This window comes from Hypomesus nipponensis, chromosome 19, assembly GCF_054491055.1.
Source record: "Hypomesus nipponensis isolate SF chromosome 19, ASM5449105v1, whole genome shotgun sequence".
In the NCBI taxonomy this organism is placed as follows: Eukaryota; Metazoa; Chordata; class Actinopteri; order Osmeriformes; family Osmeridae; genus Hypomesus; species Hypomesus nipponensis.
Window position 1 is genome coordinate 963,420 of NC_140379.1, and position 22,065 is coordinate 985,484.

At 48.6% G+C, this 22,065-nt stretch overlaps 2 protein-coding genes across 4 annotated transcripts; both read right to left on the bottom strand.

Moving 5' to 3' along the window:
• Positions 1-1,368: 1,368 nt before the first annotated feature.
• On the bottom strand, positions 1,369-9,767 carry LOC146246486 (USP6 N-terminal-like protein). Its single transcript, XM_084682806.1, has 15 exons — positions 9,486-9,767; positions 6,957-7,030; positions 6,661-6,746; positions 6,511-6,550; positions 6,299-6,379; positions 5,898-6,005; positions 5,429-5,538; positions 5,126-5,174; positions 4,891-5,011; positions 4,559-4,653; positions 4,252-4,317; positions 3,469-3,568; positions 2,586-2,735; positions 1,948-2,502; positions 1,369-1,412 (listed from the first exon to the last, which is right to left on the bottom strand). Exons 2-15 carry the CDS (start codon positions 7,020-7,022, stop codon positions 1,369-1,371), a joined length of 1,671 nt encoding a protein of 556 aa, XP_084538932.1. The 5' UTR covers positions 7,023-7,030; positions 9,486-9,767.
• Positions 9,768-11,497: 1,730 nt separating this feature from the next.
• On the bottom strand, positions 11,498-19,350 carry LOC146246487 (uncharacterized). Of its 3 annotated transcripts, XM_084683000.1 has the most exons (10): positions 17,188-17,412; positions 16,048-16,345; positions 15,508-15,928; positions 14,385-14,492; positions 13,713-13,909; positions 13,442-13,641; positions 13,290-13,348; positions 12,880-13,047; positions 12,372-12,617; positions 11,498-12,287 (listed from the first exon to the last, which is right to left on the bottom strand). In XM_084683000.1, exons 2-10 carry the CDS (start codon positions 16,324-16,326, stop codon positions 12,145-12,147), a joined length of 1,821 nt encoding a protein of 606 aa, XP_084539126.1. In that variant the 5' UTR covers positions 16,327-16,345; positions 17,188-17,412; the 3' UTR covers positions 11,498-12,144. The 3 variants fall into 3 exon arrangements, with proteins under 3 accessions (XP_084539126.1, XP_084539124.1, XP_084539123.1); XM_084682998.1 differs by lacking the exon at positions 17,188-17,412 and adding an exon at positions 19,205-19,350 and having other exon boundaries at positions 11,498-12,617; XM_084682997.1 differs by having other exon boundaries at positions 11,498-12,617; positions 17,188-17,424.
• Positions 19,351-22,065: the final 2,715 nt, after the last annotated feature.

Below are 22,065 nucleotides of genomic sequence, written 5' to 3' on the forward strand. Positions count from 1 at the left end.
AGCTGCTGAGTTTTACTATCCAGATGATGCTGAAAAGATTTTTCACTGAAAGTGAGGATGAAGACTAGACTCTTAATCACTTGTGTCGTTATTTTGTGTTGAAATTAAAGCCATTTTAGCAGAACCATGTTGTCCGCTTTCTATCAAAAGTAATGAGTTGCTAGGCAACACATGAAACACAGCGTGAGAAGACTTGAGAGCTAGCTACAATTAGCCTAGAGGTACCATTTATTTTCGTTTACAAAATGAAAAGAAGCTAAAAATGCCATATAATAAACTACTTACTAACCTCGACCGTTCGGTCATGCCGGGAAACATCAAACCTCGGTTCCATACGTTCCAGCCTCAGTTTCATATTTCTCGACGTGACCTCACTCTCGGTTAGTAAGTAGGCTAGTTAATAATGAAAATGTTGTATATTTTTTATAATTATTTTTAGGGGTGCTGAGATTTAATGTAGGTGCGCTATGACATCAACTTGCCATGAAACACAATAAGAGAGACAGGGTTAAACGACATAAACACAATAAGAGAAACTGAGTTAAACGTTGGAAAGCATTTATTTGACCAAAAGACCAGTGTCCAGGTTCATAGCATAGCCTGCTTTGCTATTCATAACCCCAAAAGAATGTCTTGACTTTTAAATGTAGTCTACACCCATGACGCCTGACAACTAGACTTCCTATGTGGAGAACAAAATAAAAACCTACAACTCTAATGACGATCAGAGAACACTTTCTGTTCTCTTCTCCGTCCACAGCACTCAATTTTGCTTAGAAAAGCTGAGAAAATAGCTTACAAGCTTTTGGACATGGAATTGTTTTTAAGGAAAATACAATCAAGCAAAAATGAAAACAATTCCAAGTTGACTTGACAGTTCCGTCTCTGATTCCTAGAAGCACCATGTACGTGTTCATAAACATTCCACTATGTGTCGCACTACCACAACCTATTCTCTGAAAACTTATTTCCTTACAAACTAACTGACTACAGTTCGATTAAGGGACACATTATTTGAAATGAGGTCACACTTTAACGTTATTATCATAATACAAGGGAAGTGTTGACCATGTCAACTATTAGTACCTACATTTTTACAATCGTCATCGTTTCACCATCTAAGCCTTTTTAATAAGGTCTCCTTCTACATACCTAGGCCTACTGAAATACAATAATAATTATTAACAAAAATGAACAAAAATGTACATCATCCTCTCATCAAACTCTTAAGTGTGTTTTAAATACCAAACATTCCAGCCAAACAAAAATATTAAGCCAAAAGGATGCGTTACCAGCACAACGTTACAGCTTTCATCCTGCTGCTTTTACTTACTAAATAAAGTTTGACGAGAGAACCCAGAATCTCCTCTATTCTTGCAGCCTGCTGGTGTGGCCCTGGTGGGGCCTGGAGCCTGCTGGTGGGGTGTCACTCAGATCACTCATATGGAGGTGGAAACGCCCTGCTTGATGAGTTTAGCCTGCATGGCAAGATTACTGTTGCGATTACTGTAGCGCTGACCAAAATAAGGCAATTATTCTTATACAAACAACAAAGTAGCAAAAATATGAATACAACTATGCTCTAAAATTGTTTACAAAGACTTCATAAAGACAATGTCTCTAGCTAAACAAGTTGCTCATCAATAAAAACATTACTGGACTATAAAAATGAAGGAGGCTGTTTCAGATGGATTAGGGGGGCTGGAGGGGGCTGGGGGGGGGCTGGAGGGGGCTGTGGGTGCTGGGCTGGGGGGCTGGAGGGGGCTGGGTGGGGGGGGGGGGCTGGAGGGGGCTGTGGGTGCTGGGCTGGGGGGCTGGGCTGGGGGGGGCAGGCCTGGGGGGGGCTGGGCTGGGGGGGGGGGCTGGGCTGGGGGGGCCAGGCCTGGGGGGGGCTGGGCTGGGGGGGGGGGGCAGCGAGGAGGCTTCCTCCAGGCATTGAGCAGTCACTGAGTGACAGGCTGGCAGGCCAGGTCAGCCTGGAGGCCTGGGGTGGAGCCTGGGCCCATGGTGCAGACTGAGTCCTGGGGATCCTGCAGGGCGAGTGGGGAGCGCTGGGGGGCGAGGAGGGGGTGGCAGGCAGGGGCACAGGTCGAGGCCCATCAAGGCTCTGCTGTGTGTGAGGAGGTGTGTGTGTGTGTGGCGGTGTGTGAGGAGGTGTGTGTGTATACACCAGCAGCTCTCTCTCTGAAGCACTGCCCCCTGGTGGCTGGTATGGGGGAGGCCCTGCATGCAGGGGCCCGTCCGGGCTGAGGGGGCCCTGGCAGTGGACAAGAACGGGGTCTGGGGAGGGTGGGGGGTCGTCCTCCCCCAGAGCCTCCTTCCTGTCCTCCTGGGGGCTGTGGTCAGGAGAGATGCGGTCTGGAAGGTAGCTGGAGAGGTGGAGCCTCAGGCCAGCTCTGGGCCGGTCTGTCCCGGGGGAGGGGGCTCCGCTGGGGGGCCAGGCTGGGCCGGGCCCTGGGACCTCCACACCCAGAGGCCTTTGAGGAAACTCCTCCGGTTTGGCTGTGGACAGAACACATAGCAGGGTTAGAGGTCAGGGTGTACCTGGGGGTCAGGGTGTACCTGGGGGCGGGGTCAGGGTGTACCTGGGGGCGGGGTCAGCTTCCTCCTGCGTAGCTCAGTCATGGAGGCCTGCAGCTGCTGGATGATGATGTCATCACTGTGGAGAAGAGAGCGGCCAATGGTCTCCTGCAGGAACTCCCTCAGGTCCTCCAGACACATGGCCTGTAGACACTCTGCACACACACACCACACACACCACACACACCCCATACACACACCATACATACACACCACACACACCACACACACCACACACACCATACACACACACACACACACCACACACACCCCATACACACCACACACACACCACACACACCATACACACCATACATACACACACACACCATACACACACCATACATACACACACCCCATACACACCATACATACACACACACACCATACACACACCACACACACCATACACCCCATACACACCATACACCCCATACACACACCATACATACACACACACACCATACACACACCATACATACACACACACACACACACACCATACACACACACACCATACACACACCATACATACACACACACACCATACATACAAGAGAGAGAGGTAAATGTTGATAGTCCCCCCCCCCGTGTGTGTGTGTGAGTGTGTGTGAGTGTGTGTGAGTGTGTGTGTGTGTGAGTGTGTGTGAGTGTGTGTGAGTGTGTGTGTGTGTGTGTGAGTGTGTGTGAGTGTGTGTGTGTGTGAGTGTGTGTGAGTGTGTGTGTGTGTGTGTGTGTGAGTGTGTGTGTGTGTGTGTGTGTGAGTGTGTGAGTGTGTGTGAGTGTGTGTGAGTGTGTGTGTGTGTGAGTGTGTGTGTGTGTGTGAGTGTGTGTGAGTGTGTGTGAGTGTATGTGTCTGTGTGTGAGCGTGTGAGCGTGTGGCCTCACTGTGGTGCACCCTCAGCAGGGTGATGGCCATAGCTGTCAGGACACGCTCTCCCTCCAGCATGAACACATCCCACAGCCGCAGGGTCAGGGTGAAGGGGGTCTGGATCACGTCCACCACACACACACACACACACGCGCACCACAAATACACAAAATTATACAGTACAGTCACTTTGTGGTTTTATTTCCATCAGGATCTCTCTCTCCCCTTTCCTCCTCAACAACCCTCTATCCCCCTCTACTGTTCAGGAGTTCAGACTTGGTTCTGTCCCAGGCCACAGCCCCCCCCCCCCCCAGGAACATGCTGAGAGGGCTCGTTCCCCTCCAGACCCTCCTCGCCCACAGGGCTGAGGGCTGTGGATGCTGAGAGGGTGATGAGTGGATGTTTGGTTAAGCCTCTCTGGATCGAAGGTACATTTTGTTAATGTCCAATGCAGATGTAAAATGTCTGGGAAAATGTTCCTTAATGGCTGCCAGGAATTCTGACTGCTGTAATGTTGCAGTGATGTTGGATTTTTGAACCTTTCAAAACAGTTTTGAAAATATTTTTCCAACCTTCTTTTCAAAAAGATTTTTTTCAAACGTTTTAAAATATATATTTGTTGAACCGTTCAAAACTTTTTTCAAAAATATTTTTCCAACCTTTAGAAACTTTGTATACAAAATGTTTTTAGATTTTTTTTTTACCTTTTGAAACATGTTATCGAAACGAAATATTTTTTCTCACTTTCAAAACTTTTTGGGGATTTTGTCGTTGTTGAAAAAGACTTGTGCTGTTCTCACCCTGTCAATGAAACACTGCAGGAACCACTTAGTGCTGTAGATGCCTGTAAACATCTGCTCCTTGTCCTGGAGAGAGGGGATGAAAGAGGAGGGGGGAGACAGAGAGAGAGCGAGAGAGAGAGAGAGAGAGAGAGAGAGAGAGAGAGGGATCAGGAGGGAGAGTGACAGGGAAAGAGAGAGAGGGATGATCAGAGCTCATGTCTCTCAGCAGGTGTGATAATAAAGTACCAGATCCTATCGTTCATAACCTGTTCTTAACTCCTTAACCTGCTTGCTTAACGCAGGGCACCCTAAAGGTGGACCTCACCAGATGTTTCTTCAGCTTGGGAAGCAGCTTGGAGATGACTTGGTCATGATGCGCCTGGAACCTCAGCAGCTTGGGAAAGCCAGGGACAAAGAACCCTGGGACAGGAAAAACATCCTGTTTAACATTTATGAATAATATCATGTTCTCTAGAATAACATTTACACTTTTATCCCAACATCACTGAGGTAATAACGAGAACCAATGAGCGTGTTTATTTATTTTGTTTATAAATAAACACGCTCATTGGTGTGATGTGATTGGTTAGACCCCTGCACATGAAACATGCGATTGGTGGAATCCCATCATATCTGAGTGTTGATTGGTCCGCTCACCGTGCATGGCATGTTTGTGATTGGTCAGCAGCTGCGCCAGGGCCCAGAAGGCATCCTCCTCGTTCAGGAACATGAGCAGCAGAGCAGCCACCTGACTCATGCCCTGACAGTAGCTCACTTCCTGGGGTCAGAGGTCAGGGGGAAGGGGTGGTTGTTAACCTTTGACCTCTTGTGTGTGCATGCAGATGCTCTAACCACTAAGCTGCACATCACACAGCAAGCAGGGCAGTCTCACCGTGTTGTAGACAGAGTACGCAGACAGGACCTGGAACAGGGACTGCTGCCTGGGGGAGGGAGAGGACAGGGGAGGAGAGGAGAGGGGAGGGAGAGGAGAGGAGAGGAGAGGAGAGGGAGAGGAGGGAGGGACAGGGGAGGGAGAGGAGAAGGGAGAAAGAGGGGGGAAGTGATTAGCTGAATCGCCCTCCACCACCCCCACCACCCCCCCATAGCAGCAAGGTTACAGCTCACAAACCCACACAAACACACACATACACCCGCCCACCCACACGCATGCAAACACACACAGCTGGTAACTTACTTGATTCCAAATCGATCCATGAACATGATATGGTTCCTGAACGTTCTGTTGATGTCCAGATCAATCTGTTTTATTTCGGAAGAAGATATTCTGGCTTGCTCTTTCATTTTCTAAAAACAATAACAAATTCAGATAAAACAATGACACTGCTTAAGCTACTTCTGAAACAACGTACAATAATAATATCCTTTTATTTTGTTGTTGTTGTTTTGAGTAAACAGGACAGGGGTGAACCTCTGGTGTTTGTGTTTCTCACTTTCATCTCCATCTGTTGGTTTAACTGATGTAATCCTCTGGGTTTTGGGGGGGAAGCATTTGGTGTGAGTGTGTGTGTGTGTCTGTGTGTCTGTGTGTGTGTGTGCGTGTGTGCGTGTGTAATCCTTCAGTTCTGACATCTATGAAGAACAATCCGGCCATATTGTGTTTGTGTCTCTGTGGGTGTGTGTGTGTGTGAGAGAGAGAGTCCTACCTCATACTTCCCCTGGTGTTCAGTCTTCATCTTGTCCAGGTCTAGCAGCAGAGCCCAGACCTGCCCTCTCACCTGCAGGGGTAGGCCCTTGTACACTCTCCTCCTCATCTGGGGGGCAGGGAGAGGGCACAGGGGGCAGCGAGAGGGCACAGGGAGAGGGCACAGGGAGCAGGGAGAGGGCAAAGGGAGAGGGCACAGGGAGCAGGGAGAGGGCAAAGTGAGAGGGCACAGGGAGCAGGGAGAGGGCAAAGGGGGCAGGGAGAGGGCACAGGGGGCAGGGAGAAGGGGCAAGGGGAGGGGGCAGGGACAGGGGCAGAATGTAAACACATGGTGGGGTGAGTGCAGTAAGAGGCTTTCTACCCTAAGTGTGATTTGGATGTGTGTGTGTGTGTTAGTCTCACTCTGTCACTGTTTCTATATTTATCCCATTTCTTCATCATCTTCAGCCATTTGTCCACCCTGTCCACCTCCTGCTGCTTCCTCTGAGAAGGAGAACACAGTCATACACCGGCCCCCCTACACCCCCCCCCACCAGCCCCCCTCCCCCAGCCCCCCTCCCCCGGCCTCCCTCCCCCAGCCCCCCTCCCCCAGCCCCCCTCCCCCGGCCCCATACCTTCTCCTCGAGGGCAGTAGTGTTCTGCAGCTCCTCTTCACTGAGGGACAGAGGAAGAGCAGGTGAGATCAGGAACACTGGGGGCCACCACCACTGATACACACATGTGTCACAGAACAGGTGCGTGTGTGTGTGTTAGAGATGACTTACTGCAAGAAGCCAAAGCGGTCTGTGACTCTGTAGAGACTGTAGTCTGCATCTTCCCACTGCTCCCTCTCTCCTCCCTCCTGCCTGCCCTGGGCGCACACACACACACACACAGGAGTCAGATGCAACTTAAACTCAAACACGCACACACATGTAAAACCATTCAAGAGCTTCAGAAAGCTAGAAAACCATGAACACGCTGGAACTCCTGGAATCCATCACACTACTTAATGAGCACAGGCGACCTCACCTGTATGCAGTACCTGGCTACACAGTAGCGATGAGGATCCAGAACCTACCTTGTCATACTTCAAGATGATGTCTGCTCGTTCCTCCGCTATCAGCATTGCAATATCTTTCTTCATGTCAATATCTGCGAGGACGACAACACAAAATAATATAAAAATGTCCGAAAAATATCTTTCTCATCAGCCAACGCAGAAAAACTGAAGGCAACAGATGGCTGTGGGCGAATGATAGGTTTTCAAAACAAAGGATGACAGATGCTTTTAAACCCACTCAGATCTTTGTATGATAGTTAAGAAAGGGTTAGGAGGGGTTACCTAACCTGGGTTGGCATTTCTACAGTACATGTTTGACCTTGGAGGGGAAGGCATTGACCAATGTCTGAGTTCTGGAGAGGTTAATTAAGGTTAGGAAGTTTTAATATTTACAGCAAGGAAAACTCCAACCCCAACCCCAGCCCCAACCCCAGCCCCAGCCCCAGCCCCAGCCCCAACCCTTTCCTCACTAGCCGGAAGGGAAACCACTAAACCAACCAGACTGCTTATAAAAATCTTCCCTCTCAAACAAAGAGTGGAGAGGCGTAATCCCAGTTAATCCACATTCTCCAGTGCAAGATCCCAGGGTCATAATCTGGACGCACGTTAACCCTCTGGATTGGGAATATCTCCCACAGCAGGATTATGTAATCAAAGTGTGCGATTCAGGATTCCAGAACAAAGGGAGTTCCATCAAACAACTAATGTGTGGTTTAGGCAGAGATCTAATCCTAACCCTCGTTTACCCTCTCTACAGCAGGGTCTCTACACACCTGTGTGGTCAGGGGGCAGGGTCTCTACACCTGTGTGGTCAGGGGGCAGGGTCTCTACACACCTGTGTGGTCAGAGGGCAGGGTCTCTACACCTGTGTGGTCAGGGCCAGGGCAGGGTCTCTACACCTGTGTGGTCAGGGGGCAGGGTCTCTACACCTGTGTGGTCAGGGGGCAGGGTCTCTACACACCTGTGTGGTCAGGGGGCAGGGTCTCTACACCTGTGTGGTCAGAGGGCAGGGTCTCTACACCTGTGTGGTCAGGGGGCAGGGTCTCTACACCTGTGTGGTCAGGGGGCAGGGTCTCTACACACCTGTGTGGTCAGGGGGCAGGGTCTCTACACCTGTGTGGTCAGAGGGCAGGGTCTCTACACCTGTGTGGTCAGGGGGCAGGGTCTCTACACCTGTGTGGTCAGAGGGCAGGGTCTCTACACACCTGTGTGGTCAGAGGGCAGGGTCTCTGCACCTGTGTGGTCAGGGGGCAGGGTCTCTACACCTGTGTGGTCAGAGGGCAGGGTCTCCACACCTGTGTGGTCAGGGGGCAGGGTCTCTACACCTGTGTGGTCAGGGGGCAGGGTCTCTACACCTGTGTGGTCAGGGGGCAGGGTCTCTACACCTGTGTGGTCAGAGGGCAAGGTCTCTACACCTGTGTGGTCAGGGGGCAGGGTCTCTACACACCTGTGTGGTCAGAGGGCAGGGTCTCTACACCTGTGTGGTCAGGGGGCAGGGTCTCTACACCTGTGTGGTCAGGGGGCAGGGTCTCTACACCTGTGTGGTCAGAGGGCAGGGTCTCTACACCTGTGTGGTCAGAGGGCAGGGTCTAGATAGGATACAGTGCAGGAGACCAGGGGATGTGTGAACTCTGAGGTGGTGTGAGGACAGCAGAGTTGTAGAGGAGCTGATGATGTCATGTCATGTTATGACTGAACTGATGCAGTAGGTCACTCTTAACTGATGGGGTTCCTCTGCAGGCTCAAACCCTTTTCTCTCTCTCTCTCTCTCTCTCTCTCTCTCTCTCTCTCTCTCTCTCTCTCTCCCTCTCTCCCCCCTCCCACTTCACCCCCCTGCTGTGTGGGGGGATGTGGTAACTGGAGTGCTCCTGGTAAATAGACCTTTCCTGGACTCTGACCACAGAAATACACTGTAATTTGACTCTATTTGAACGTCACTTTGGACCAAGGTGCTGAATGAAAGTGTAATAAGTGAGAGTGTGAAACTGGATTGTAGGATGACCTCTATTATCTGTGATGTCAGTCATACATCTGGACTAAAAATCTCTTTCACTCCCTTATTGTTCCTCTCTCTCTCTCTCTCTCTCTCTCTCTCTCTCTGTCTCTCTCTTTCTCTCTGTCTCTCTCTCTCTCTCTCTGTCTCCCTCTCTCTCTCTCTCTCTCTCACTCTCTCTCTCTCTCTCTCTCTCTCTCTCTCTCTCTCTCTCTCTCTCTCTCTCTCTCTCTCACAGGTACAATGAAGCCTAACAATGCCAAACTTATGAAACCCTCGTGCATCTGTATGTTAACTATGATGATAACACTATTCAAGCTCGAGCTGGTTGATGCAGAGCCGTGTGTTGTTATTTACTTCAGCGGCCCAGTTTCACCTCAAATTTAACAGAACGTCATTGAATCGCTCACATTTATTTAACATCGACCACCAACGGGTGAGACCTAGCACGTTAAGCCACTGCGTTGTGTAGAAATATAGATATTTGTATGTCGGTATTTATGTGATAACTAAGCGGTACATGACTACAATTTTTTTAATAGCGGTGTATTTACCTTTTATTTAGGATATCTCTCTGCGCTATCCGTGCAGTTGCAAAACAAATACTTCCTTTTGGCATTATTTAGTCGCTCGTGAAATGTTGAGACTCAGCGGAGCTGTCACCGAAATCGCAGAGATGACAACAATAGCCCGTTCCCGGTCCGCCGGAACGCACGCAGCCAACGGGGTCGCGAGCCTGTGATACATTAGTGCAGAACTGTGCACTGAGCACGCGCGGCAGCGTGGCACTGGTGACAGAAACACACGAGAGCTTTCTGATGCTTTCTTAAAGGAACAGTGATGCAGACGGTTTGTTATTTTTGTCTCGACTCACCTCGTGCGATGTGGTACCCGGTTGGGTGTATTTGCGCTGTGGCGCCCTCCGCTGGACATAGTTGTAGTCGTTTCTATTGTGCCTACATGGAGTATAGACATGTTCGCTATTCTGCTAGCTTTAGATAATTTTACCTCGAAAACAGAGTTAAAGTACTGACCGCATGGCTCTCAATGCGTGACACTTGAGAGCCCTGTGACCATCACAACAAAACACAGTTCTCATGACCGTCTGGTAGACGGTACCGGAGCTTCCAGTCTGGTAGACTTTTGTTGTTGCCATATTTGTATTTATGTATTTTATGTCGGCAACTGTGTCGCTAATGTCTCAATGCCAGATGCCTTTCCAGGCCCTAATCCTAGTTTTTACTACGTCTGCTGCAGCGTTTTATATGACGTTCACTTTTATGTCACAATCATTTCACTGTCCAGAATGGCCTTGTTATACTGGCCACATGACACCTTGTTATACTGGCCACGACACTAAGTCTCAGTTTGGTGTCAATTTCCTTTATTAAGTGATCTCTTCGTGATCTTTGAGTATTCAGACCTGATGCATGACAGGTGAAGAACAAGCGTAACAGCATAGTGTGCAGTAGTACAAAACAGCAGAATGGTTCTGAACACTACAAGGTTCATGAATAACCCTGCAGATGTGCTGGCAAACAGAGGTCAGAGGAACATGGTGTGACAGGAGAGATCACAGCTGTAACAGGAAGACATCCTTCTCTTACCTCCCTCTCTTCATCCCTCTCTTACCTCCCTCTCTTCATCCTCTCTTACCTCCCTCTCTTCATCCTCTCTTACCTCCCTCTCTTCATCCTCTCTTACCTCCCTCTCTTCATCCTCTCTTACCTCCCTCTCTTCATCCTTCTCTTACCTCCCTCTCTTCATCCTCTCTTACCTCCCTCTCTTACCTCCCTCTCTTCATCCTCTCTTACCTCCCTCTCTTCATCCTCTCTTACCTCCCTCTCTTCATCCTCTCTTACCTCCCTCTCTTCATCCTCTCTTACCTCCCTCTCTTCATCCTCTCTTACCTCCCTCTCTTCATCCTCTCTTACCTCCCTCTCTTCATCCCTCTCTTACCTCCCTCTCTTCATCCTTCTCTTACCTCCCTCTCTTCATCCCTCTCTTACCTCCCTCTCTTCATCCCTCTCTTACCTCCCTCTCTTCATCCTCTCTTACCTCCCTCTCTTCATCCTCTCTTACCTCCCTCTCTTCATCCTCTCTTACCTCCCTCTCTTCATCCTCTCTTACCTCCCTCTCTTCATCCTCTCTTACCTCCCTCTCTTCATCCTCTCTTCATCCTCTCTTCATCCTCTCTTCAGCCTTCTGGAACAGTTGCATGAAAGGAACGTTTTCAAAGGATGGTGTGGGTGTGTGCGTTTGAGTGTGTGCGCAAGTGTGTGTGTGTGTGTGTGTGTGTGTGTATGAATGTGAGTAAAAGGCTGCCAGCTACACAAAGTTAAATAAGCAGAATCCAGCCAGTAATGGCGAGGAGGCATTCTGGGTGCGCTGCATGACGCATTAGCCTCATTCTGTTGCTTTAAGCCTGAGTGCAAAGTTACAAATGAAAGAAAATAAACAAAACAAGGTCTGTGTATCCCTCAAAGCAAAACATGCTTGTGACAGTCAGAACATCAGCTCATATAAAAGCACCACCACAGTAATGAAGGCGTCATTATCAACTGGGTAACTCAAACATATTTTAAGGAAACTAAAATTATTTTACAACATAGCAAGCCAAATGCATGACTATAACAATTAAAAAGATTAAACTATTATACTGCTTAACCAACTAGAATTACATTCACGTTTGTCACCTCATTAGGAAATCCTAAATGTTCTCTAAATTGGACTAAATCACTACTGAAGGGCAATTTGGTTGCAAAGTTATTAACCCTAAATCGATGTCCATTAGAGGGGATATAAATAATAAACCAGATTTGTCTGTGTATCATATTATATTAATATCATATATTATACTCCTGTCATTTTACTGGCTGTGCCTCAGGAAGCTATGCAAAACATACAAGAAGTGACATCATCATTGTATGCAACAATGCAGTGGATTTTACATTTCATCATTTCAAGTGGAAATAAACCAGTAACATGTGTCCCTTCTTTAGTTAACTTTGAACTTTCTCCAATCACATCAGTCAAAAATAACTCCAAAAGACCTCGGATCCAGAGGATGCAACATGACCTTGGATGCAACATCTAACTGCCGATCATGAAGGTATTTATTCTGTCTCTATGTCTTCCCTTTAGTTGCTCCTGTGTTCCTCCTGGGTGAGGGGGTCAGTGGTGAGGGGGGTCAGGGGGTGAGGAGGTCAGGGGTCAGTTGATCCAGGCGTAGCTGTAGAAGTCGTTCTCCTCCCACAGTCTGCAGCGGTCAGCAGAGTAGGAGCTCACCACCTTCAGACTGGCCGACAGCACTGCAGTGCCTTCTGGGTACTCTGGCCACCCCTCCGGCATCTTACCTGCAGATGAGGAGAGGAGGAGGAAGAGGAGACAGGTTAGGATGGACAGGAGGAGGAGGAGGATCAGGATGAAGAGTGTCTCACCCTCTCTGGCCAGGTGGACGAGGCTGTGGATGATGAGCTCCTGGAAGGCTGCGTCCTGGGACGACAGCCCCCCCAGCAGCCCCTCCAGTCCCAGGAAGAAGGCCATGGTGTCCAGGCCGTGGAAGGAGAACCGGCCAGGGAAAGACCACAGCCCCCCCCCGGGGGCCCCGGGGCCCCCCTGGGCCGCTACCGGCCGGGACGGGGTGTGTGTGACCAGGTAGCGGTACACAGGACTGCTCAGAGCCGCTGTGGGGGATAAACACGGAACACACACTTTGAGAAAAGGCCCTTTACGCAAACGTTTTAATCTAATCTGACTGAAGAGCTCCAAGGCCCTGTTTCACAGACATGGATTCATCATCGTCATAGAAATCTTCATGACATGTTCTGTAAGTTCAGGACTAAGCTGAACCCCTTCAGGTTGGTTGTGGGAGCTGATGCGTGGGCACTGAAGCACTCGGAGACAGCTTGGGCTGTACGGAGGAGGATCCGGGATGTGAGTGCCCACCTGCTGCCCTCCTGGCCAGGTGGTTGTTGGGGCAGGTGGCCCTCAGGTCAGACACCATGGTGGTGAAGGCCCTCTCTGGGCAGCGGACAGGGGTGGGGCAAGGCGCTGAGCTGGGGTACAGAGACAGCGCATCCTCAGAAACATTCCCTCCAAACGAGTCGAGTTTCTCTGAATAGACACACACAATAACATAAAAAAATGTTGTATATATGAAAGACATTATATATTATTTACTATTCATCCTTCTCGTTAAAAAATCTAATGATGTTTGCTGTATAAATTCATGACATTGTATGTAGGTATTAACGTTACGTGACAATGGTATTAACGTTAAGTGACGATGCCTACAGCCATTGGGTATTACTGCCCCCTGCTGGCCGAATAGAAGGAAGTCAACAGTTGGTTCTCACCCCTCACGAACCAATCATAGTCCCCCCATGTCCACATGGAGATGTTGTCATAAGGCGGTCTAGGACACACACACACACACAGTTAATGTAAATGTGTCAAGTGTAACTATAATGTACACCAGACCAGGTCCACATATTGGAGGATGGCTCACAGGAAGTCCGTCTCTTGCTCTGTGGTTCCTATGAGGAAGGGCACGTCGCTGAAGTGGCCCCCTTCCTCCCAGATCTGCAGGGGGGGAGCCGGGAGGAGGTGCCCGTCCACCACTGCCACTGCCCCCAGCATCTCCCCCCGGGTGGGCAGGTCCAGCAGGGCGTCTGCCCCCCATGACGGGAACTGGCTCCAGGGGATGGCCTGGGAGGGGAGGGGTCATGAGGCTGTGTCTGAGGGCTGTGTGTGTGTGAGGGCTGTGTGTGTGTGTGTACCTCCAGTATCTGAGTGGTGGTCAGCTGTCTAAGACAGGCCAGGTGAGAGCAGCCGGTGTGGTTCAGGAACACCAGGTTATCTCTCTCCGCCCTCTCCAGCGAGGCGTTTAGCAGAGCCGAACCACTCTGGTCCACCGCCGCCCGGAACAGCCCCCTCGCCAGAGGTGACATCATCAGCACCCACACAGAGGTCCCACCTAGAGATGGGAACCAGAGGGGGTTCTACCATCATGTACCACTGAGCTATACCCATCCCCATGCTCTACCACTGAGCTATACCCATCCCCATGTTCTACCACTGAGCTATACCCATCCCCATGCTCTACCACTGAGCTATACCCATCCCCATGTTCTACCACTGAGCTATACCCATCCCCATGCTCTACCACTGAGCTATACCCATCCCCATGCTCTACCACTGAGCTATACCCATCCCCATGCTCTACCACTGAGCTATACCCATCCCCATGTTCTACCACTGAGCTATACCCATCCCCATGCTCTACCACTGAGCTATACCCATCCCCATGCTCTACCACTGAGCTATACCCATCTCCATGTTTTACCACTGAGCTATACCCATCCCCATGTTCTACCACTGAGCTATACCCATCCCCATGTTCTGTGTGCTGGGGCTAGGGTGCTGGGGCTAGTGTGCTGAGGTGTTGGTACCTGAGCTCTGGCCCAGGATGGTGACCTTGTGAGGATCTCCTCCGAAAGCTTGGATGTTCCTCTGGACCCACTGCAGGGCTGCGATCTGGTCCATGAAGCCGTAGTTTCCTGGGGGAAATTTTAAGGGTAGCATTTTAAGGGCAGCTACATTATCTAATAAAAGTATGTGATTTAGAACGCAGCCTTAATCCCAGTTTGATTAGTCCTTGTTTCCTAACTGGTCTACTGCACCGCTATAGCTCTCCACCTACTGATGCTGCTCTCCCTAACGGGAGAACAGAAGAATTAGGCCTTTTTACATACAACCCTATGGGAAAAGGAAAAAGGGAACGCCTTTTTAAAAAGCTTCCGCCTTTTAAAAAACTTCTAAAAAAGCGCTGAGCCCGACGCCTTTTTGAGTTCAGTTTTCTCAACTTTTCAGAATAGCGCTGGGTGACGTCAAGTGCCTTTCTGATAGCTGATCAGGACGAGGAGAGTAGTCACAAGTGTGTCCCTCCCTAGTAACCTTCAACCTTAGTTACCATGCTTTGGCTCCTCAAACGCCAAAGCTAAAGCAAGTAATTGCATTTTATTGGCCATAGTAGCTAGCTGTCGATTAATAACTAACGGAAAATAACTGATAATAATGTTAAAAAAAGGAGTCAAGCGTGAACATGGCCTTAGGGTGAAATAGAATGATTTTATAGAATTAAACGTAACAGGCCTGCAGTAAATGCTGTGTGTGTAGGTGTGTGATGTTCATGCATGTGTGTCAGTGTTTGAATGTCTGTGTGTGTGTGTCTGTCTGTCTATGTGCATGTAGGGGTTTGAATTGAATGTGTGAGGGTCTTTGTGTAGGAAGTAAAACCTCAAATTTCTGGCAGTGACAAGAGAAACATATTACCACTAATGCAAAATCACTTCTAGGCCATTAAATATTCACATTTTAATGGATAGGTGTACACAGTTTTAAACAGCGAACACAACAGGGAACACAGCCTAAATACTATGAATATTTCAGAGTTGTGTTTGTGCGGTAACCAGCTGAGATCCATCCCCTCCCCCTCTCTCTCCCCTCCCACTCTACCTCAGCCTTTCTCCCTCTCCCTCTCCCTCTCCCCCCCCCCTCTCTCTCTCTCTCTACCTGAGGTGTTGGTGGGAGACCCCTCTCTCAGCACCTCCAGGGCCAGGAACCCAAGGGCGTTAAGCCGGTAGTTGAAGCTGACGTAAACGATGCCTGTCTGTGCCGCCAGCGCCTCCGAGGGAGCGTAGCCCTCTTCCGCCCCACTGAGCATGTGCAGGAAACCCCCATGCAGCCACACTATGACGGGCAGGGGCGTGGCGGGCGCCATGCCGGGGGTCCACACGTTGAGGAACAGGCAGTCCTCGTTTCCCATCACCGTCCCTGCGGAGGACAGAGGGCGCACCTGGGGGCACATGCTGCGCACCCGCGTGGCGTCCCTCACCCCCTCGCCGCACGCTGGGGGCTCCGGGGGCGCCCAGCGCCGCTGGCCCGTGGGGGGCGCGGCGTAGGGAATGCCTTTGAAGGAGTAAGCGCCGTCTTTCTGAGGAGGACAAGGGGTGGGGGGGGGGGTGTATCTCAGTGGTGGTTTTGGAATCCCCCCTGTGCAGCACACAGTCTGGTCTGGGCCCTGACAGCACATACAGTCTGGTCTGGGCCTACCTGCGTTCCTCTGAAGCGTCCACAGTCCGTGGTGACCTCCAGGTGTCCAGGGCGCGGGGTCTGTGCCAGGTAGGCCAGATAGGCGGCGAGGAAGAGCAGGGCGGCTACTCCCACACAGAGCAGGAGTGAGCAGCGCCTGGACAGGACCAGGGCAGGGCCCACGTAGCGTCTGTGACGAACATACTGCACCTCCTCCTCCTCCTGAACCAGGTAGCGGTACTCCATCCTCTCACTCACCTCCAGACCCTCCTCACTCACCTCCAGACCCTCCTCACTCATCCCAGCGAGGACAGCACACCTGCAAAGGGAGGGAACAGTGGAGAACTCTTCAGAGTGGTTTTAATTTGGTCTGCTTTATGTTACTGCTGGCCTAAGACCTTTAGATTCATCTAGATGTCAAAGCAAGTACTATTAGAACAAGAACCAAGAACTATTTATTTGTCAGAATACCGAAAAATAAAGCTGTATTGCGAGAATTTAAGTCGGAATTCAAAAAAAGGGAATCTCAATTGGCATTTATATGTGGTAAAAAGGGGCTTTCAAAAAGAGGTGTGCAAACTGTGCTCTGTGCCCGGTAAAAACAGACCGTTCCATGACTCTGACCACCGAAACACTACAACTACAAACTTCTGATTCTTGATCTTCTGTTGTAGTCATATAGGCATTATTTATATGTCGCTTTGGATTAAATAATTTGTGAAAAGAATTAAATGAAACAGGATACTTACGGATGGTTTTCTGACTATGAATTAAGACTCGAATTCCTTATAAGGAAAAATATCCCATCTTTAAGAACTTAGTGTTAACTACTACTGTGACGGTGGGTAAATTCGATGGGAAAAACTATTTAAGGAATAGCCTGCTACAGTAGTTACGGCCTGCCCTGTAGGGTAATCGTTGCAGCTGCCAAGCTTCATGTTCATAATCAGCGGAAATGCACGTTTCCCTTGTTTCCAGACACAATGTAACTAGTGACAGCCTCGAGTTCTGTAAAAAATAAACAGTTTTCTGTTTTTTTTTATGGAATTGTCTTTGATTAACTACTTTTTGTAATAGGAGTGTCTGCCTTTAGGAGCTACTGCGTGCAAACCAAACAATATTAGTAACAAGACGGTCTTTTAAGTTTTATAGACTACTTACGTTGCTAGCTTCCAAACTCTGCCTTGCTGAGACAACTGTAGACTATATCATATCCATATTTAAATAACACGTTACATATTTCATACAAACACTAAACATAACTTCTCAGTGTAAAACACACGTGAAATTGTCAGCTCTTATTCTCAGACGAGAAATTGTTTGCGTCTGAAACCGTCATAAACATGGCATCACGTTCCAAAACATTCGTTTTCTCATTTAAAGGGGCAGTTGCGATCCGGTTGCACTGAACTTAACAGTGAAAAGAAAAGTAATACTGCTCAAATATGAGCAGGAAAATATCTCTAATGATTTATATAGGCAATGCAAATACCATGATCTACAAATGTTCCACTATTTAAAAATGTGTTTTTCCCATCCACAAGCACAGCTCCATTCTGCTCCTGCCTCCCAAATTGGCATTTAAACAGAGATGAAAGTAGATTTTTCTGGCATCAGTACTTTACGTCACTATTTTTTTTACTCGTAACTTTCTTTACACAAATATATGTACTTACACTGTGTGAATTTGTATTTATTTTTGGTTATTACGTTTTGAAAGGTTGAAAACTTTTTGGCAAAATATTTTTTCAACCTTTCAAAACTTTTTTGCCCAAGCTTTTTTTCTGAAATATATTTTGTTTTCAAAAAAAGTTTCAAAAAGAGGTACAAAAATGACATACAGTTTTTAAAGGTTTCAGTATGTTTATGTATACTTGATTAAAAAGTGTAGTCAGTACTTCAACTTTTACCAAAGTCTTTTTAAACATTAGTTTTTGTACTTCTACCTGAGTGAAGGGTGTGTGTACTTTTTCTATTTCTGCATTTGAATCTATATTTATGATTTACATTTAGTTATTTTAGTCATTTTTGATTTGTATACATAAGGGTCTATTTGTAAATACATCCTCTGGGATTTGTAAAAAATCTTAAACTTTGTGTGTGCGTTTCTCGAAATGGGTGGCCAATTCTAGGGCCCAGTTGGAATTACTTGACACTGATATAAATAAACCTTGCATGTGAATAGTTCGAGGTATGGCTAGCGTTAGTTGTAGCCGGAGCCTTAGAAAAAGAGAGTTGTTACACTCCCCTAGACTTCCATTGTAACAAAGAGTATAGAAGAACAATATAAATCATTTGATTGTAATCGAAGAGTGCGGAAGTAATACTTGTCATGGGCCGACCCATAGTTACAAACGTTGTGTAATTCCATCGTTCAACCCCATTCGTTTTCAGTGTTTCCGAAGCACATTAGCTGGTATGTTGATCAAATTACGGATTTTTCTTCATATTTAAACACAGTAGTGGACCTCTTATCAATTGAGTATATCGTGATATTTCATATAGCCAGCTTTAGTAAACGTTTATCGTAAGATAATAGCCTGTTAGACTAATATCAGTAGTTAACGTACGCAACACCATTACTGTACAGTAGTTAGAGTACTAGTAACACAACCGTCAAATTAGTTATGCTTTTTTTTTATGAGTGATATCCGCCGTGTTACTCTGTCTTGTTTTCTCCCTCTCCCTACCACCTTAACTTACACATTTTCTGTGGGAAACCCCGCCCTATATGATGTTCCAACACATCTGGTTCAAATGAATGGTCGTTATCAGGCTTCTGTTGCGCTTCATAGTAATCCATTCATTAGAACAAGGTGTGTTGGAAGAGGGAAACATCTAGAACATGCAGGGCAAGGGGGTCCCTGAGGACAAAGGTTAAGAACCACTGATCCAGACTAAATCCATGTCATGAGTTAAGAAACTAGTGAAATAAAATCTAAAGGAAAGTGGAACTTTCCATCAGGTGCTGTAATCCATCAGGTAGAAGACCTGCTGTGAACACACATCCAGTGTGTATCTTCACTTTAAAGTTTAAAGGCATGTGAGTGTAATGATGTGTAATTAATGTCATTTCACATGGATACGGTGAGCAATAGAATGACTTGCAGATAGTATGTAGATGTGTGGGAGAGGAGATAGAGGGGGACTTGAAAAGAGGATTGAGGTGAGTGACTACCTGGCTGTGTTCCTCCATCCAAACACCTTTCCTCTCCTGGGGGTCCAGTATTTTTTAGCACTCGCTTTACCCACAAACTATCCATTTAGGGAGGCAATGATATAACCCTGGGCAGGGCTATTAAACAGGTGAGGGAAGGGAGAGAGGGAGGGGGAGGAGGGAGGGAGGAGAGGGAAAAGGAATCATCATTTTCAGTTGAACCCTGCTGGATAATATTAACACAGCCTCAAACGTATTTACTACCCGAGAATGAGCATCCATCTTATCCAAGGAGCGAGCTGGACGAAGTGGCTAGAATTACACTGTGATTTATGAACACAGGTGTGTGTGTGTGTGTGTGTCCCTTTTAGGAGCTTTTGGTATCTCAAACAAACTGGAGACGCCAGCCCGCTGCACACAGCCCCCCTGGGGGCAGCAGTGTGGGCAGGGCCCCCCTGGGGGCAGCAGTGTGGGCAGGGCCCCCCTGGGGGCAGCAGTGTGGTCAGGGCCCCCCTGGGGGCAGCAGTGTGGGCAGGGCCCCCCCTGGGGGCAGCAGTGTGGGCAGGGCCCCCCTGGGGGCAGCAGTGTGGGCAGGGCCCCCCTGGGGGCAGCAGTGTGGTCAGGGCCCCCCTGGGGGCAGCAGTGTGGGCAGGGCCCCCCTGGGGGCAGCAGTGTGGTCAGGGCCCCCCTGGGGGCAGCAGTGTGGACAGGGCCCCCCTGGGGGCAGCAGTGTGGTCAGGGCCCCCCTGGGGGCAGCAGTGTGGTCAGGGCCCCCCTGGGGGCAGCAGTGTGGGCAGGGCCCCCCTGGGGGCAGCAGTGTGGGCAGGGCCCCCCTGGGGGCAGCAGTGTGGGCAGGGCCCCCCTGGGGGCAGCAGTGTGGACAGGGCCCCCCTGGGGGCAGCAGTGTGGGCAGGGCCCCCCTGGGGGCAGCAGTGTGGGCAGGGCCCCCCTGGGGGCAGCAGTGTGGGCAGGGCCCCCCTGGGGGCAGCAGCGCTGGCCAGGAGGGATGAGGCTTGGGAGGAGATTTACTCCTCAGAACTAAAACCCATAAAAGGTTATCTCTCACCACCAGAGGAGAGGGTCTGGCATGTTTGGGAAGTTGTATTAAGGGTCTTGTGAACACACGCACACACACACACACACACATACAAACGCACACACATACACACACAGATATCTGGAGGTGTTGTTTGTTCCAAAACTCAGACGATGAAGAGAGTTGGAAATCATTCATTTCACTAGACGTGTGTGTGTGTGCACCCTGTAATTTTTTCCTGTCTGCCAGAGCCTGATGGTTGCTGTTTATCAATGTAACCTTCAGCACGTGACCGTAGAAGTATTTGGTTCTGCTCCTCTGCCCTGCCAAGCTCGAAACCTGCCTGCCTTCTCACGTGTGAGAACCGGACCTGGACGGCCGTCTGTTACCATGTCAACAGCGTCGCGTTTCACGGATAAACGCATAGAAAGAAGGCATGGAAACAGTCGATGTGGGTTAAAGTTTCAGCATTTAAATTTCCCCATCTCTTGAGGTTCCTGTGTTCGCAAGGGCTTCACATGTATTCTTCCCATTTTGGCCCTTTCTCCAACGGATTGTTTAGGCCGTCCAAGCCTATCTGCGGCCCGTAAGAGGATTTAATATGAAGACAGAGCGGTCGTAATCCTCAAGTTAACTGTCTTAGAGGAATCATTATAGAAACAATTTTCCCTTAATCTTTTTCAAATCTACTTTTATTCAAATCAAATTACACACACTGGGATTACAGACCACAGCGCGACCTGCTCCGACCCATTTTACTCTTTGAGTGCTGAGAACAATAGCCTTCAGTGCACGTAGCCTATAGGCTAGTCTACCAGGACATCTAGCACAGCTGAGCCGGTCCGCTGGAATGACGCACAACACAGAAAAATAGACCTATAGTCTTCTGAACTCCGTAAAATAAAAATAAAAGAATGGATTTTCCAACCGCCGTCAGACTGCGTTAAGATCGTTGTTGCCTTTTGAAACAGCGAACACTAGGGGTTGAACTCAAACTCGCTGTACATGTAGTCTTGTCTCCCTCCCTGCATTTCTCGAGACAGTGCGAGCGTCACAACTGTACAGTTATACGACTATCGGGAACGGTGGTTGTCTTCGGAGCATAGATTTTCTCTTTGTCCCGTGGAGGAATCATCGAAGATTACGTCGACTACTGGTGCGTCTGACGGAGGATTAGCCTACTCAGGTAGGTTAAAATGTTAGTCTCTGGCAGGGAGACAAACATTTAAAAACAAGTGTTTTGACATCGCAGGTGGTTTTAAAGAAGTCGATCTTAACGTCGCGTGTGAGCTAGATAAAGAGACCATTCTGTGCAGAATTAAGAAATAAACCCGCAAATGTTTTTGGACTGGCTGTGATTTCGTGATTGCTTAATAGCAAAAACATTTAGACAAGATCAGAATATTGACGGAGAACAAAGTTCTCGGAACATATTCAGAGAAACGTCCTGCATAAAGCAAACAGCCCAGGTATGTTGGCCCAGTGTACATTAAACTTGCAACAACATGTAGCCTGAATGAGTGAACAGCGTGTTAACTGTTAGTTTCTTCCCTAGACGTTTCACGGACATTGACGGAGCCGCACCACGGTAATTACAGCCGTTTCGAAGTTATTAATGATACAGCCTAATTAGGCCTCATTGATTAGAAACCCTACTTTTCAACTAGAATTATTAATGTTAATGATGTTGGCTAAATCTGAAACATAACTAGAAAGCATGTCATTGATGTACAACTAGGTTACAGTATCATAATTCAGGCAAGTTGTGCTGAAACTAGCCTTGAAGGCGGTGTTTGTAACAACAAGTAAGAAGGATGTAGTTTTGCGCACGGGACCCCATGCCCGT